Genomic DNA, 19,649 nt, shown 5'->3' on the forward strand with positions numbered 1-19,649 from the left:
TATGATTACATCACCCCCACCATGACAGAACTTCACTTGACTGCCCTTACTAGCCAGCACAATCTTCAGAACTAGCTGCATCATTTACAAAGCCATCTCAATCATCAACTCGCAGAGAAGTGTGGCTCAATGATTAGAGCGGCAGACCCTGATGCAGAGGTCTAGCCCGGGACCAGGGTTCAATTCCCCGCCTCGGCGGGTCTTGGGCTCAAAAATTCCACGGATCTGATAATTCTCGTCTCGGTGCCATTCCAATCATGGAGTCCCACTCTGCAACTCTGGGCAATAGCTTGTTTAATCTCCACAACGGCCCCCACAACGCTAAGGATGCCTGGCCTCCACCTTGGGGGTGCCCAGGAGTGGACGCCTCACAGGGAAAGCCAGGATGGGTTCCACAGCGGTATTCGTACAAGCGCCTTGAGACCCTTGCGGGTGAGTAGTGCGCTATACAAGTATCAATTTACATATATCAATTTACATTTACAAGTCGAACATTCCTGGTGGTTTTCAGCACACCGCAGTCAGGATACTGTCAGACTGCACGTTAAGAGATGTAAAAAAGAAAAACCAAGACAATAGGCGTTTTCCATTCATGCACCAAGGATCGCAAACAATATCCCTTATCCATCAGATCCACCACAACACTGCTACAACTTAATAAAGAGTTGAAGACTCGCCGTTACATTAGAATGCATTACTCGTTCACAACTTTTCTTCCTCTACTATTACTTGCTTACCTTTGACCATGTACAGCACTTTGCTACCTTTCGGCTAGGTTTGCGCTACAGGAGCACCATATACATACACGCATTCTTGTAATCATGGATGCTTAAAGGGTTTCTATTGACAGAGAAACACCATCTCTGCTAATACAGGGTCTAGACAACGGTCTAATTACAAGACTCCGACAGATGTTTGGCACATTATACAATCCATACATTCACAGATAGCCCTTACTGCAATATAAACAGAATTTAACATTTTAAAACACACCAACTCAGTGATGTTAAACATGTCACAAACAGAAAATTAGTAATCATGCAGGAGGAAATTAAGTTAAAATTGGTGCAATGCAGTTTCCTTAAAATGCTGGCTAAAGTGCAGACTTTATAAAAAAAAAAAAAGAAAAACCTGACAACCTACGGACTGGCCAACCATGCATGCCATTTCAGAATATCGTCTACTGTGCCAGCATGAACTTACTGTTTTCCTGCACCCTGGCCACGAAGCCTGTGAGAGGAATCTGTGGAGTCAACTGAGGCAAAGGGGGAGGTGGAGGAGCAATAGAAACTGGTAGTAGGACATCATTTTTGGAAGGTAAAACAAAGGAGGGAAAAAGACAAACAAGTAGCAGTCAGTGACAAAGAACACAAATGCACAAACACCTGTTACAACTGTAGGCCCTCATTCAGCTCTACTGTAGTGTGAAAGCAGACGTTCAAGTCATTCTATGCCTGCCATCAGTGCAAAGTGCAGAAGTCCCTCTGCACAGTGCCAAGTCACCCAGTAGGAGTACACTAGGTAACAGAAGTAATTCACGAGACACAGGTTTCGAATTAGTTGCCTTTTGTTTTGAGTCCAGATGTGACCCACTTACTTAAAATCCACATTCCATTTCCTGGAATGCAAATATTTACATTTAACAGCAGTAACGTGTATTGCAATTTGTAGAGGCATAATAAGACAGAAAACAGTAGTTCTGAAAGAGGTCCTACACCATTCGAGAAAGCAGGCTTCTTGAGGTAAAGCAACAATTAGTAGAGTTTTGCTGATGACAATCATTATCAACAGCAAAATGTAACTGTCCAGGAGCACATACTCCTTTATGTTGAATCAATGCATAGCGAAAGGTATAGACCAGACAAAGCAGAACCAACAAACATTTATCCCTTCTCTAGTAGGAAAAGCATCTTTTTCATCCATCCTGTCAAGATAAAGAACAGGTACTATTGGTCACTCTGTACCCTAATAAACACAAGTACTAAACAAGCACTGGCAAACCCAATAGGTCTGGTGTTGGCTACAAACCTATTTGCTTTGCCAATGACTGTTCTTTGATGTTTCTGTAATTTGTTTTAAATTTTTTTAAATAAAAACATTCTAAAATAAGGATCCACACATGCACAGGTATAGGCTACTGTCCATGTTTCTGTAATAAACTTTTACAAAAACATTTCAAGATGGCCACCCATGTGTGTACATGCACATGCCGATGATGCCTTTGAATGTTTTTTTAAAGAGACGTGGCCACCGCAAGTAGCCGTAAGAGACAACACACTGCAAGTATGGCGAAGGCCCAGGTAGCAGAGTATGGGGCAGCTATCAGACCCTTTGAAAGCTTAAAAATATGTTTTAAGTATAAATCTGCACAGGCTCTTATGTCCCTGGTACGGAGAGGAACTACTTTCTCTGTGGAAGACAATACTGTGCCTGGGCAGGGTGCAGTCACTCAGACAACAAAAGAATAGCTCAAGTGGGCTAACCAACTGGCCATGCTGTAAACTGTGGTGGGTGGAAGCAGAATTAGAATTTAACAACCAGTGGAATAAGAGGGCTGGATGAAAGCCCTTCTCCATAAATATTTGTTTATAAAATATTTTTGTGTTTAGCAAAGCAAAGTGTATTGGCTAACACAAGACCTAAAAAAACTACAATTGCCAACTAGTACCAGTAGCTACGACTGAGATGTCTTGATTCCCAAATTTTCTGTTGCAGTTCAAGCCTGAGAAAATACACTTTTTGGGTTGGCAGAAGTGACATTTGAATTGTGGAGGGCAGAACATGCAGGAATGAGAAAATGTCAAGTTGTGTATATGCAAGAGCAACTGACAGGCCTATAGGTTTTTGAAAAAAAATATTCAAATTGTTTGTAGAACAAACACTCCGAGTCAGCGACAGTCTTTATGAATGGTTTTGGGGTTAGAGTTCAAAAAAACACAGCACATCACGCATGCCAGAATAATTCATTTATATTATAAAACTGTTATAAAAATTTGAGCTCACACCAAATATTGGTGTAGATCAAGAAGGCATTATATAAATATGATAAAAAGTTCAAATTCCCCCTAAATGCATTAATGGGTTATAACTAGTCCTGGGGAAGTTACGGGGTCCTATTTGCAATTAAAAAAAACCACAAGGCTGAATGCCTTTATATGGTAATGAAACTCCACAGTGACCTGCAATATAACTTTTAAATACAGCTGTATTCTATTCCTTGTAACTGTTCTACACCCCTTTCAATTTATATTGTAAATTGTGCTCTCTCGCCTCTTACAGCCTCCTTTTACTTCCTTCCTTTGAAAACAGATCTTTATTCTCCCTCGTTAGTTCGATTCTCTACCTAACCTCATTTGGGCGACTCTCAAATGTTCCCTTACGGCCACTCTCCTGCATCCGTCTCACGCATCTCTGTGGATTAGATGACAGTATTTTTTTTAAATCTTCCATGGGGCACATCCAGGCAGTGCTTATTCGGCTAAACATAGTCTTTCCTTACTGAGCCAGGATGCAAAAGTGTCTGCACTGTTCAACACAACCGAATGTGACATTGCTCCTCTCGATTTGCGAGAAAGGCCATTTGACCCTTTTTTTGTTGTTGCTCTTTGCACCACCTGGTTTGACATCTGGATAGCTATGAGACCTGCTAAACAGGATTGCTCACTGTATGCTCCATTTAATAATGACATACCTATTCGACTTCAGTGCAGCGCGTCAACTTTGAGACCAATCAGACCACAGCCAGGCCACTTTGAAAACATTACATGGTAAATAAACATACGTATATATACCTTCAGTATAAGAACTACAAAAGTGCATAAGCTCAGACTGTATCAAATAATTCCATTTAGGCTAGTATGAAGCAAAACAAATTAGCCCTATATTCGTGAAATGGGTCTCTGTGGTCACGTTATGTTGACAAGTATTTTTTATTGTCAGTACTTTTCTCTTGCTATATGAAAGGAAACTAAATGCTAACCCAGTCGACCTTGTGGTGACGACGGAGATGACAAATTATAGACTGGGGTGAAACACACTATTCCACATTTAAATTCAAGATTCTTGTTGATAAGTTTGAGAAATCAATCAATCCATTTATAGAGCGCGCTACTCACCCGTGAGGGTCTCAAGGCGCTGAAGGGAGGGGGGTGCTGTTACTGCTCGAATAGCCAGGTCTTGAGGTGCTTCCTGAAGGTGAGATGGTCCTGGGTCAGTCCTAGGTGTGCGGGGAGGGAGTTCCATGTCTTGGCGGGCAGGTAGGAGAACGATCTTCCTCCGGTTGTGGTTCTGCAGATCCGTGGGACGAGGGCGAGGCTGGCGGAGCGGCGCTGGCGGGTGGGAGTGTAGAACGAGAGGCGGTTGTTGAGGTATTCGGGGCCCATGTCGTGGAGCGCTTTGTGTGCGTGGGCGAGGAGCCCGAGCGTGATCCTCTTGTTGACGGGGAGCCAGTGCAGGTTTCTCAGGTGGGGTGTTATGTGGCTGCAGCGAAGGATGTCGAGGACGAGTCGTGCGGAGGAGTTTTGTATGCGCTGAAGTAGTTTCTGAAGTTTGGCTGTGGTTCCTGCGTACAGGGCGTTCCCGTAGTCCAGTCGGCTGGTAACGAGGGCCTGGGTGACTGTCTTTCTGGTTTCGGTGGGGATCCACCGGAAGATCTTTCGAAGCATGCGCAGGGTGTTGAAGCATGAAGATGAGATGGCGTTGACTTGTTTGGTCATCGTGAGGGAGGAGTCCAGGATGAATCCCAGGTTGCGAGCGTGGTCCGTGGGTGTTGGTGTGGTGCCCAGCGCCGTGGGCCACCAGGAGTCGTCCCAGGCGGATAGGGATTGTCCGAGGATGAGGACCTCCGTCTTGTCTGAGTTGAGTTTCAGATGGCTGAGCTTCATACATCCATGAAAATGTCATACTTTTTGTAGTTCGAAATGAAAACAGTAGAAGAATTACTTTTCTGGGCTGGCATAAAGACCAACCAGCTATATATGCCTGCACCTGTGGGTAATTGTGCCAACTGTGGCACAACAGAGGCCTCCCTTGACAATAAAGAGAAGTGGAAGTTATTGGTAAAGAATTGAGTCATCTGACTGAAAGATGGTATGGTCTGGTGAAGAGAGCACTTTTTTTTAATAAAAAGGCATTCCTGGGTCTTTTGTCTTTAATGAACTACAGTAAAGCTGGCTACTTGGTTTTCACAAAGACACGTGGAATGTCTTTGTACTCTTTGAATCGAAGCCATGGTGTTTGACTTTTTATTTTTTATGAATCTGTATTAACATTTTTACTACGAAATACGCAACTAAAGTCTTACGAAGCAGTACAAAATATTTGGAATAGTCATTATATTTTTTTCTTTAGAAGGGTCCTCTTCCTTTTAGGATGCCTTCTGCCATTCTGCATTAACCCACAAAACCTGTCTTAGATTTGACCAATCAAATATTGTCAAAATGAGTAACCTCCCAAAATGTCTTGATCTATTTCCGGCTATTCCTTTGCAGGTCCCGGACTCCTTTTTTAGACACTTGGAAGGAGTTATTGGACATTTTTATGGGGCTACAGGCGAGCGAGATAAGCAATCAGACGTATGAAGCTACCATATAAACGAGGGGGGTTACAACTCCCCGATTTTAAGTTGTATTTCTGGGTTGCCTTCTCGGGCATCTGCGTATACTGTTAGTCCGGCCGACTCCGATCAAACAGATTTATGCTATTCGACTAACACTAGGTATAGACGTTAGGCTTTTTTTATACCGAATTGGAGACCCAAACTATAACAAAAGGGTCCGCTTTAAGGTCTAGAAGGATGCTATTCGTATCTGGCAGGAAAACTGTAACAAATATTCAATCTCCTTTTTAAATAATTCAATGCCACTGTGGGGCAATCCTGCCTTCCAGTCAGTGTTTCAAGATCCAAACGAGAAGGCCTGAGCTCCATATGGGGTACAGACTATCGGGCAGGTGTTTGTTGTGAATGGATTCTGTTCTTTTTCTGGTTTACAGGCTAGTTATGGGCCTCTGCATCACTTTTTCTTTAAATATCTACAAATAAGAGATTATTTCTTGACACGTTGCTGCTATCTGATGGATTTTGTAGATTCTGACCTAATTGGTCTGTCTTTATGCAGTAGGCAGGAAACCAACGATAAGCTTGGTCTCTCACGCTCTTGGTCAGTATCCAACCGATATGCTACTAGCTTCAAAATGGGGACGGCAACTTGGTACAGATGTACGTGTTTCAGATATACGGAGTGCACTGGAGATTGTTGACAGATCAGTCCATTTTATCAATCTGAAGCTGCAACAATTCAAGACTATCTGTCTTTTATATTACACGCCCAAAATAATCTCTAAATGGAGCTCTAAGGCTCTCTGGGATAAAACTAGGTGTCCTAAATGCAGGCTACAGTCAGCAGATATGACTCATGTTTGTGGTATGCCCTGCTCTTCAGCAGTATTGGTCCGATGTAACTAAGTTAATGTCTCATTGTCTTAGCTTACATATGGTCTTCTCCCCTAAAGAGATTTTGATGGGTGTTAAATACGAATGTTATGCGGGCACCAAGGGCTCAGTGTCAATAATGGTAGTCTGTGCCCGGTTATGTGTGGCCCGTGTTTGGATCGCAGAGGCTCCCCTAAAGCAACTGAATTGTGGTTGCTCTTGAGAGAAATATATGAGTCAGAGATGGCCCCTTGGTAAAGCTGGAGGCCCTTCATCAGTCAGGAAACTTGATAAAACTTGGGCAGGTCTCAGCTGAGACATGACACTTTATACTACTAACACATTGTTAGTATTTAGGAGTATCTTAATATATATATATATATGTGTTTATGTTGTTGTACATTATTATATGACCAGAATGACGCTTTCGGTTGTGTATAGTTGCACTCTTGTTTGAGACTTATGTTTTGAAAATTCGAACTGGTAAATTAGAAAAAAAAAAGGATTTGACCAATCAAAAATCAAATAGCCCGTGACTTTCATTAGACGATTTTGTCTGAGTAGTGTAGGTTGGAATTATTTTAGATGAGCTACAGTTATCCTTCTCCAAACAAGGACGGATGGATTCCTCTTCTAAAACAGCACCACCATGTTTCGATTTTCAAGCCTGGAAGAAAGAAGCAGCACTGAAATATCCTGCTGCCTCTGAAGGAACAATTTGGAGGCTATCAAGACTCTGCACTTAAACTATTTTGCTAGGTATGTCCGTGGCTATACGCAGACAGTGCCTGGATCAGAGTAGAGCTATAGAGATACAAGTTTGCACAGAGAGTGGGATGACCCGCTCGGGCCTTTTGTTTCTTTCCGACAGCTGTGCCACAGAGAAGCCGAGTAGTAGGCAGATGGTGCTGCTCGCATTCCCTGGAAGATGCTCATTTCACTGGTGCACAGATCTTGAAATTGCCTTCATCCCCCGGAGTGTGAGTAAAGTGGCCTTGTGAAGTCTGGGTTCCTGTCTTACACAGATTCACCTGTTCTTTTTTTTGGTGCACTGGTTCCATTTTGGTACGGACAGATCACAGTCATCCCCCTTACCTTCTATGTAAAAAGAGGTACGGAAATATAACTTTAAAAAGGAAACTTTCACATGACTTTGGACAATTTCTGACTCACGTTTAATCAGTTTGGGGACAAGAGGCTTAAGGGATATTTATCACGCCAAGGAACTGTTTCTGTGATGCTTCTTTTGTTCCTTATTTCTGATTTTAAAACCTTTTTCAATTTCCTTTTGTCAACTTTATTTCGCCATAACTTTTAAAATGTATTTTTAATTTACTTTTCTTTTTACATTTTAATCTTTTATTTAGTCTTTTTGGGTTACCGTGAATGCTTTAGTACTTTATTTGCACACTAAGCAGAACCACTTTCTCTGAGGTTTCCCTTGGAGCTTAGGCCTAGATGCCAAAGATGTGCAAAGGTTAGTCTTTTGGAAGCTTGCTTATCTCTGCTTGCTGAACTGTGAAACGCTGCCAGATCAGGACGAGTTTTCACTCCGGTAATAAATTATTACAGGTAACAATTATTGAACTGATCCAGTTTTTTTAACATGAAAAGTGCTGACATCAGAACGCTCCTGTAATAATAAAATTATTCACCTGTCAATATAGGAAGACGACACTCTTAAATACTCTTCTCCTTTAGGGTCCAAATTCTCTATATAAAGTAGTAACAGCAAACTTCTGTATATCATAGTGATGCAACAGTTCACAAACCAATACTGGTTGCTCACTTTAGAAAAATGAATCTGTTACCATTTCCCAGCCGCCATCTTTTCCCCATTCAACTGAGGCACGACCAACAGTCATCTTAGTCTGCACTTTAGTTGATGTGGGCTTCATGTGCAGCCAAGAGGGCGGAGATGTAACTGCATACAGAGTGTATCCGCTGGTCCTTGTGCTAGCTTTTTTAGCTTCCTTTTTCTCCTGACTTAATTGATTTGAATTGTTAATTACTGTATTGCGCTAGCTGTTGTTGTATTTTGCCATTGTGCACCTGAGGGAGGGTTGCTTCAGTGTTGGTGTTTTTACTAGGCAGCTAGGCAGTTTTAGATGATGTCAGCAACTTGTATTTTAGTTTATATGTCGTTGGAGACTGTGTGAGGGATAGAACTCTACTTCAACTGGACTGACGCAGAATACTTATCGGCCCAATGCAACTGTCCCCATTTGCAAATCGGCAGCAATCTCGGTTGGCTATCTAGCTGGCAGTAAACTATGTGAGGGTAAAAGGGTGGGCATAAAAGGGCGCCCGCAGCACATATGCGAGCAGGGGCACCCAACAGCAAGCTCATCTGTGCATGGTGCCTGCCACGCTGCCGATTTGGCTGCGGGTACTTGGTTTATTCCTGGGGTAAATAAGAATGAGCACATTACTTATTAGTGTGATCAGCTGTTGGTGATAAGAGAGCCTATGAATATGGTTAAACATCTTAAAATCAATCAAAAGACTAAAGGAGGAAATGGAGTGTTGAGTGAGTCCATTTCATTTGATGTTACAGCCACCCCAAGCATCATTGATTGGGGCCTAGGACTCAATTGTGCACTGCTAAACGTGCACACCTTTGTTTAGACCGCAATAGAAGTCCAAGACGTGACGGATTCTAAAAATATATATATATATATATATATATATATATATATATATATATATATATATATATATATATATATATATATATTCACTTAAAAAAACCATAGGTTTCACACGTTATAGTTAGCTGGACATTTCACCAAAAAACCATTGAAATTCCCCCGTTATAGTTAGTTCAGATAACTATAACTCGCGCGCCCGCAATCCACTGCTCATGACGTCACATATTACATCACTCATGACATGGTCAGTGGCATCACTCATGACATCACTGATGACATCATCCTTGTGATAGAGTGGCGGTCGCGCAAGTTATAGTTATCTGAACTAACTATAACGGGGGAAATTTAATTGTTTTTTACGAGTGAAATGTCCAGCTAACTACAACGTGTGTGAAACCTATGGTTTTTTTAAGTGAATTTGTAAGGTTTTTTTAAATGCTAAGTTATGTATGTATTATTATATTTTTTATATATTTATTATACAATAAGCTACCTATGTATATAGTTCTAGATCGACTGTATCCTGTAATATAGAATGGCTCGTTTAAAATGTTTTTTTTTTTAAAGGTTTTTCACCGTGCGCGCACCGTATGATTTTTTGAAAAAAAATAAAAAAATGTTCACCCTTCGGGGTCTTCCAAGGACCCCCTGACAAAGGCTAGGGGGTCAGCAACTCTACCCTGCCCCCTTTTCACGTTCTCCACCTTTCTTTTTCATTGTCACAGACAAAACACACAAAATGGCGGCCGACACTTCCTGATTTCGACCGATTCGAATGTTGACTGACATGTAACCAATCAGAATTACGCTTGTGCACGTTATTGTGCGCGCACCGTGCGCGCTTATAGATATTTATGTACTTTTAACTGCAATTTTCTCAGGAACTACTGAACAGATTGACACCATATATGCAAAAGGCACATGCCTGACCTGAGGACTACCTCTTTGCCAAATTTCAAGTAATTCTGTTCAGCCGTTCGGGCTGTACCTTCGACTAAAGGTCCTATGGGAAAATGCATGGGTAAAACGCGTTTTTGGATCCCCCTTTTTTTCTCAGCCCCCGCTTGACGAATCACCCCGAGACTTTCAGGGTAGGAGCTGAGCGCAGCGCCCCATTAGTTTTGACAATTTCACGAGGATTCGTCAACCGGCGCCAAAGTTATTCAAAATAGAATTTTCAGATTTCCTATGGAAACTCGGTCCTAACTATAACTATCTACTGGCGACTGCCAGTAGATATAGATATAGATATATATATATCTACTGGCGACTGCCAGTAGATATAGATATATATATATGTCAGGACTTCCGTATATAAGGCACCTGTTTTGGCTGCTGCCTGCCCTCGAGATTATATCATGTTTCAATTACCATCCCCCAATAGAAGAGGCGGTGGTCTTGCAATAATTTTCAATGATAGGTTGAATTTTAAACTGTTGAAACGGAGACCTTTTGCTAAGGCAGAATTGTTAAAGTTTACCATAAGGGCATATCCTAAGGCTATTATTGGAGGCCTTCTTTGCTATTGCCCTCCCGGTATCTGTACCGACTGACGATTCCCTTGCTGATTTTGGTAGCGTCCGATTACCACATTTATAGTTCTAGCTGACATCAATGGGAGGGTGGAACCTAGTAATCTACTTGCAGCAGTTCTAATTTGCATGTTATCGGTTTTAATCTTATACAAAAAGTTGCTGGGACCACACATCAAAATGGACTTCAGTTGGATTTAATTTTTGCTCCTGATAGATGGTGGTAACACTGTTGCACTGGTTTGGTTGGATCACTTTATTGATCCATTTTAAGACTACATTAGCCGCTTCAGAGATGGCTTCTCCTCCAAAAGAATCACATGCTGGAGCTCACCCCTGTGCATCGGCTGAGGAGTTAATGAGTATTTTGATAGAAAAGTGTTTCTCCGTGGGGGATGCTTCAGTTGAATAAGACTGTGAAATTCTCAAACTGGATTACTTCGGCATTGGATGTGGGTCTTACGTAGTCATCTTGCTCCAGTCGTATTCACCATTCTGCCCCGTGGTAGAATGAGTCTGCGGAAAGTTGACATCTCATGTCAACAGCTTGAAAGGATGGGGGCGCTAGAGGGCGCGCAGCGCAATGGTCGCTTTCTTAAGCAGCTCCGCCGGTCAGGGACATTATCTGCCTATAACAAACACCAACGGGTAAAATGCCAGAAAGTAAATAGGAAATCAGATGTCGGAATGGGAATCGCTACAGCCTGCAGAGAGTAAGACTATCAGCGGAGGTCCTGGAACCGGGAAAATTATTGCTGAAGCTGCGGAACTGTGAGGCGGCCGGGCGACTTTAAGATGGCGGCGCCCTATGTCCCTTGAATACAGAAAAGGTGAGGAGGTCCGCGCTGCAGAATTACACACCGTGAGCCTGACAACAAACCACGCAACCCCCATAGCGCTCCTACCTGCACAAATACACTGCAAACAGGCAGTGTGAATCCCTCAGCAACCTGCGCATAGCATAATGCAGATGATGTGCTCGGATCTCCCACAAACTGGTGGGCGCAAACCAACATGGGATTGCCTGTAGAATGCGGCTGTGATCTACGAGGAGCGACTGCAATAATCCCATTACCGAGACATCGGACAAACCGGTAAAGTGCATATGGGGATTCGGATCAAATACCCTGCACTGGCGTATGCTGCGTAGGGGCTCGGCTGGCGCCAAACAGCAAGTGGGATTGTGGTGGAAGCCGATCCAGGCGACATCGACAACGACGCTGACTGACTGCCGTTGATCTACCGGGCAGCGTGTTCTTAAGCGCGTCCAGGACAGCGTCACTACAGACCACACTCCCCGAATAGTTGTGTACAGCTGATGAAGTGGTGTGAAAACGCACCCGTCACTGATAAACTGGGGAATATGACTGCCTGACCCCACCGAAAACTGGCGTCTGTCTCACCGACAACGCAGATCAGAGAACCCAACTGGTGACCCGTGAAGATACGATGGCGGTGCTGTGAAGGTTGGTGTGGGGGAATTCTCTCGGCACCCAGGTGAGGAAACACACAAGTGCAAACCAGCAACTCCCAGGAGCGCTGCAGCAGTCATCCTTCTAGCCTGGGTGTCCCTAGTACCTCCCGGACACGAAAGATACTCATCACTGCGGTGGCGAGCTGTGGATGCCGCCATTATCCTGCATCCTCGCGAACAAATCCTGATCTTAACCGGCCAACAAGTAGAGCCTTGGACTCTGGGGTGGAAAACTGTGTGCTTTCTACAATAGGAGGATACAACAAAGCTACTAATAGAGGCATTGTAGATTTCATTCTGAGAAGACAGGGTTTCCCAAACCGCTGACGCCGGATACTACCCAGTATATACCGCCGATATGGGAAAGCCAGATGGACAGCAGCCGAAATGTAACTTTGATGCTAAACGCAGTACTAAAGGCGCGACCGCACACTCGGACACTGAATTGGAAACAGCAACCAGCAAACAAAATCATGGAAGCTGCCCTCCAAGCTATACAGCAAAGCCTCCAAGCTATCAATGGCAACTTAGACTCACTTACCCAGCGTGTGGATAATATTTCTGCCAAATTAGCCAAACAAGGTGAGCGCCTTGACGCAGCGGAGGACCGCATCACTGCAGTTGAAGACGAATCCCACGACACGGAAATGCGAGGATATGGAGAAGATCCTGGAGGTCATCAGGAATAAGGCCAAAGATTTGGAGGCCAGATCGTGCCGAAACAACGTTCGAATCACGAGAGTCCCGGAGAGTACAAACACGCGAAAGATGGAAACATATGTGGGAGACATGCTGCACAACATCTTCGGAGTAAATAACTTCTCCACGATGCTCATAATAGAGCGGGCACATAGGACACTAGCACCCAAACCACCCCCCAAGCGCCCCGCCACGACCCATAGTGGCCCGAGTCCTAAATTACAGAGACCGCGATGTAATCTTACGGATGGCCAGGGAGAAACAACAAATCCACTATCAGGGTAACAACTTTGGCTTTCTACCCGGACTTCATCATGACGGTGCAGAATGCACGCAGAGAATTCAATCCGGCCAAAAAGAAGCTTCGGGACATTAGCATTGAATATACAGTGTTGTACCCTGCCAAGCTGAAGGTGACATATGATGGACGAGTGACCATCCCCCAGACGCCAAAGGCCGCGCAGAATTTCATTAAAAAGACGGCCACCAAACAAAAGGCCCACAATCGCAAAGAACTGGACCAGGACTCGGATTGAACCCTAAAACAATCGAGGGGCGAACTTAACATAATCCCACTACTGGAGCACATGAGAGAAAAGAGGGACGTGGGTCCCAAGATGGCGCTGCTAGTTGTAAGTTTCCCACCCCAACCAGGAGAGCCTCATGTACAGCCTGCTACTCACGGCTTACAACCTGAACACCTGGAACAAAGAGGAATAATCTCGTTGACATGCCATGCTTGAGGTGGCATACATAAGATGGTACGATATACAAGCAGGACTACGCACTGTGCTCTGGGGACGGCAAGACAAAAAACTGCTCTACTCCTCCATACCCGAGGGAGACACTTCAATTAGACTTGCAGAACGCCTCTGTTCAGGGGTATGGCACTGGCATTCCATTTCGTAGGGGGTAAACACTTGCTGGACTGCCCTATAGTACTCCTTTTGAGCACAAACAACTGTAGGATGTACTGAAAAGGTGCAGAAGCATAGACACATGACCCTGTACAAAGTGACTTGGCTACACAGATACCTTCCGCACTGTTGATAATGAAGCCTTTGCAGGTTGCACAAACACAATACAGGGTAATAAATTGCCATTTAAGTTAACTCGTGGGCCTGTGATCCCATACCAGCCCACGAGTGGCTATCTGACTGTTGGATAATACCACTTGAATGTTTCTATTTTGACTTCCGCTGTTATAACGTGCACCAGAATTAGCGGGATGGTGACACGTGTACTCGGCGGATTTCCCCCATGAGGGAGCTCCCAAACTTAGTTCTGGTTATGTTGAACCTGTTTATGGGGCATGTCTTTGGCGCGATTGGTATGCCAAAGTGGGCGGGGGTGGGGCTGTTGGGACTGGGTTTTGTAGACTGTCATCTCTGAAATGCACTGTATATGTCCAGACGTCTACAACACATGTCTCCATTATACCTCGCATGGTCGCCTTAAGCGCTTCTGACAAGCACGATGTGCATAGGCATACCACATCTTTCACGCACCATTGGGTATGGATAGACTACAAAAAGCACATCTTAACTTATTAACGTGGAATGTCAGGGGGCTCAATGACCCGAAGAAGATAAGACAGATATTTACATATCTAGATAAGACACCAAATCGATATTGCTCTTTTGCAGGAATCTCACCTGGCCCCCACGCATAAATGTTCAGTGGGATGCAGATGGGTGGAAACAGTGCTAAGGTCTTCATACTCCTCGTACTCTAGAGGCGTGCTGCTTTTAGTGAAGAAAGGGACACAATTTCACATAGATAACACCATGACGGATAACCTGGGTCGCTACATTGTTGTCACTGGGCATATTAGGGGGCATCGCATAGACTTCAAACACTTATGGTCCAAATATTGATGATCCAGAATTTAATAAATCAATTTGGCGTATATTGAATAATTTACCTGCGATGACGTGGATATGGGGCGGGGACCTTAACCTCTTCTTAAATGAGCGATTGGATAGGTCAGAATCTTCCAAAGAGCCACATAAAAAGGCAGTGCTTGTACTGCGAGATATTATGACAGAAACTAAACTAGTTGATATCTGGAGGACACAACACACACACCACAGGGAGGCCACGCACACTTCTATATTCCACAATAGCTGGTCACGTATTGATTATTGGCTAGGGACAGTGGAGGTAGTCTCGTGGACACGAAACATAAGCCTTTTCGCCCAAAACCCTATCAGACCACAATCCAGTGCTCTTAACCATTGAAGTCTCTAGGTACACACCTCTCCCATACATATGGGGCTACAACGCTGAAGCACTATTAGACCCAGCATATGTTGACACCATTAGCCAGGCCATTACGGACTATTTTGCAATCAATCAGCCATCCACAGACGACCCCAGCTTATTATGGGAAGCCTTTAAGGCTACCATACGTGGTGTATGTATCAGAACTAACGCAGGCATATTAAAGGACATACGCGCCCAGTTTGCAAAGCGAAAGACTCTATTGAGAGAGTTGGAACGCGACTGAGCAAACGGACAACACAGCACTGCTAAGCGATATTAGAAAGGTTATGTCGGAATATCAAGTGTTCGCAGAGGATGAACTAAACTATATAACGAAATGGCAAAATGCACGCACATATGGAGAGGGGGGCAGGCCGGGACGAGTTCTAGCAAACAAAATATGTTCAGGCCATACACAACAAACAATTTTGGCGATAAAAAATGAAAATGGAGAGTCCTGCTACGACACATATGGCGACCTTTATGCATCCCGAGACACCGCCACATCATTCGTGATTATGGCCTACTTAGAGGACGTAGCAACTGCCTGGTTATCGGATACGCAGAGGGACTCTCTCTCGAAACCAGTCACGGTTGAAGAAGTTACAGAGGTGGTCAAATCGCTCCCAAATGGTAAGGCCCCAGGCCCGGGCGGCTTTACCAGCAAATTCTACAAGGCGTATATATTGACCGGCTTGCGCCCAATCTCGTGGAAATGTACGGTAATGCCCATGACAAACAGACTCTACCCCTCACACTAAGAGAAGCCATGACCATTGCCCTACTGAAGCCTAATAAGGACCCTGAACAATGCGAATCATATAGGCCACTGTCACTGATAAATAAGGACACTAAAATCCTGGCAAAACTCCTAGAAAAACGCCTACAACCGTTAATGACCAACCTCATCCTCCCTGACCAATCGGGATTTATACCCGACCGATCGACTGCTCACCAACACCCGAACACTATTCGCACTATCGCACTATTTGTCCCCTGATATTCAAGCAGCTGCAGTGCTTCTGGATGCAGCAAAGGCATTCGATTGAATGGACCTATCTTCATACCATATTGCAAAAAATGGGATTCCCCCCACTTTTCCTACAATGGATACAAATATTGTTTAAGATGCCAACAGCGCGAATACGAGTCAATAAATATGTATCCAATGCTATACCAATTGCAAGAGGCACACCGCAGGGATGCCCATTGTCCCCATTGCTTTTTGCAATCGCATTGGAGCCCCTAGCGTGTAAAGTGCGTCAAGACCACAAACCTGCAGTTTTACACTTTCCGCAAAGGCCAATCAATATCCCGCTTTATGCGGATGATATGGTCCTCTATATCCGAGATCCAGCGACAAATCTTTCACCCCTCCTGAGAAAATATATTAAATTCGGCCACCACACTGGTCTCCAAATCAACTGGTCCAAGTCAATCATTATCCCATTAAGTGACACCACGCATCCGTATCCAGCAGAGTTCCCACTCGAATGTCAGACGGATCCAGTTAAATATCTTGGTATTTGGTATCATCGGGATCCTGAACTGGTTATTCGCTCGAACTATGGGGCAGTGATCAGTAAGCTCGAGGGGGGGGGGGGGGGGGGGGGGGTACAAACAAGCGCTGGATACAACTTCCCCTGTCCCTCGCAGACAGATTGACCATTGTCAAGATGGTTGTTTTACCAAAACTGCTGTACCTCTTTAATAACATCCCCATCACCCCACCGAACGATGTATTCCAACAGTTGAACACCATGGTAACTCGGCTAATATGGGCAGGTAAACTAGCTCCCATTGAGCTCCGTGCCCTCACGTTACCGTTCTCCAAAGGTGGCTTCAAGGTCCCAGATCTCCTCCTCTATTACTTATGGGCTCAAGCGCAATATGCGCACTTTTGGTATCACAACGTCCCCTACCTACCACATATAGCGATTTAAGACGCTATATTGAATGCTATCTTGCCACACCGAAGGGCCTCGCCCCACTCGAAGGAAATTAATACTATAGAGCGGCGCGGAGGCGGATGGCAAGGCTGGCACATAAATTGCTCATTTACGCTCCAGCAATGCCCTTACAGTTCCACCCAGATATATCGGTCACCCAAGAAAAAGTGGGCACAGACCTATTACAACAAGGAGGCATATCTAAAATGGGAGATTTGTACAATAATGGCACTTTTATAGAACTTAAAGACCTTCAGTACATACAGAATCAGACATTGCTTTTCCAATTTACTTATCATAGACTACACGGCGCCATTAAGAAACTATATCCCACACACCCTAGTGAGCCACCACAATTAAACTCCCTGCAACTGCTAATTACCACACCCCACAATAAACATATGGTAACAAGACTGTATGCACAGCTTCAGGGAGACATTGCTGCTAACACGCATAAGGCCTGGGAAAGGTGGAACACGCTTGATAACCCTCTCACTGAGAAAGACTGGGAGGAGTGCTGTAATATAACTAGTGTGCTCACTCTGAATGGTAATCTACGCCTGTTACACTATAAATACATACATCAAGCTTATCATACCCTGGCCCGACTGCACAAATGTGAACTCCCCTAGATGCCCGTTGCCAACACTGCGGTGCAGATAAGGCCAATTTAATTCACCTTGCCTGGTACTGCACGCCAATCGGAGAGTACTGTGTGGAGGTCGTGACGATGCCAGATAGAATGGTAGGAGTCAATATTGCTTGTACGATTCAGACATGTCTGTTGGGATCGATCAGTGAGGTACGAGCTGTTAAACGCAAGTTTTGCATGATAGTCCTGCTCCTAGCTAAATGGAGAATCTCACTCTGTCTGCTGGGGTAGCAGGACAACGCCCCAAACCACGCAATGGCTTCAAGATATGGCCTGTTGTAAAGATACCCTGAAAACATACGAGGAAGAATTACCCACTGGCTCTAAACCACGGGACTATTGGATGTATTTGGTTGGCTATCTCAAAGCGAATCAAACTATCTAAAACTGCACAGAGGTATAAAGCGCAATACTATGATGGATGGGGATATAGTGCATATGCAATGTATCATACGGTAACTCTCACCATGATGTAGTCTAATTGTTGTAGTTTGTTTTGGACATTGTATGTCTTAATAAAATTCTATAAATAAAAAATAAAGCTTGAAAGGATATAGCAGGTGGACTGTGGACCCAAGGCTTAAGCAGAGATAAATGTGGATTTGAAGAAGTAAAAAGTGAGTGCAAACAACAATGCTACATTTTTTGCCAGCAATAATCTTTCTGCTCGCAATGCCTCTTAAGAGGCTTCCTCAATTGAGAGTTCTCTTACTGATCCTCCTTGTTCCACTCAGACATTTGAGCATACACAAGTTATGCGATAATCTCTCCAATTTTTTCCCCTGATAAAAATCATGAGATTTGTGATAGTTTTCAGCCTTCTTCAATCAGCTCAGTGAGCGCACAGCAGCCTGTCATGGATCTAGATTCTGTTGTCCTTGCTCTGTCATTTTTAATTTGTTAACTCTGGAGGAACTTGGAGTTAGTCAAGTCTAATTCATTAGCCTCACTACCCGAGTCAATTCTTAAAGTCATTTAAAAGTTAAAGGAATCTTGTCTCACCTAACCTCTTCTGGAGATCTGCAACAAACCGATATTTAAAGCTTCTGTACCCAATGGCTGGAAGGTGGCAATGGTTGTTCCCTTATTTTCATTTTTTTTTTTTTTTAAAGAGCAACTGCTGACCCTTCCTGTATGAACAATTATCGCCCTATTTCTCTTCTACCAAACCCAACAAAAATCTTGAAAAAATGATTTATTGGCAGATTTCCTGATTATTGTAGTTCAATAGCGTTATGGATGATGTTCAATCTTGGCTCTTGTCCATCTAATCATGTAGAAACTTATTTACTGTCTATTCTCGACAACCTTGAAATATTTCAGTCTTGCTTGATCTCTCTGCCGTGCTGAACCCAGTCCCAACTCATTCAGGAACTGGCAAACAATGGAGTGTGTCTTATCTTGGATCCAGATGGTTCACTGCCTCGTTTTTGCTCTGATTAGGCTTTACAGCAGGGAGTCCCGCATGGCTCATCGTATATATATATATATATATATATATATATATATATATATATATATCTCTGCAGGCCCAATTGATTTGTTCTTTTTGTGTCACATCATGAGATATGTGAAAGACATCGGTTTATACAAACGCCTCTGACACTGATCCATGTGTGTTATTTCAAGCCTGCATGTTGACAGTCGAGTCATATCTGACAGCGATTCTTAAAATTCAATACAGACAATACAAAGGTTCTGTTTTTTTGTTTGTTTTTTTACTGGCCACAACTCTCAAGTCCTTCCCTATGGCTTTTGGCCACAGTAGTTGGGAGTTGAGTTAGTTCCATAGGCTGCAGTGTAAAACTTGGTCTTGCACTTCAACCACAAGCTGTTCTTGGCTATTCGAGTCATCCATTTCTCTATCACTTGTTTCTCATTTATGCTTTTGTTGTGCAACATTTTGTTTGCTCTCCTTCTGGGCTGCTGAAACGTCTCCAACGCATTCAGAATCCGTCGACAAAACGATGGCCTCCTTTGTGTTCTGCTTCGGCTGC

The 19,649-nt window shown here is 43.8% G+C and overlaps 1 protein-coding gene across 41 annotated transcripts in view; it reads right to left on the reverse strand.

Moving 5' to 3' along the window:
• Positions 1 to 19,649, reverse strand: part of ABI1 (abl interactor 1) — a 363,080-nt gene that overhangs the window by 44,763 nt on the left and 298,668 nt on the right. For 24 of the 41 annotated variants that reach the window (XM_085631728.1, XM_085631720.1, XM_085631715.1 and 21 more), the window contains one exon: positions 1,204 to 1,290. The exons of the other annotated variants lie outside the window; for them this stretch is intronic. In XM_085631728.1, the coding sequence (XP_085487854.1) occupies positions 1,204 to 1,290 (87 nt within the window). The remainder of the gene's footprint in view (positions 1 to 1,203; positions 1,291 to 19,649) is intronic. 41 annotated transcript variants of the gene reach the window in all.

The sequence above is a fragment of the Triturus cristatus genome, chromosome 10 (genome assembly GCF_964204655.1).
Source record: "Triturus cristatus chromosome 10, aTriCri1.1, whole genome shotgun sequence".
In the NCBI taxonomy this organism is placed as follows: Eukaryota; Metazoa; Chordata; class Amphibia; order Caudata; family Salamandridae; genus Triturus; species Triturus cristatus.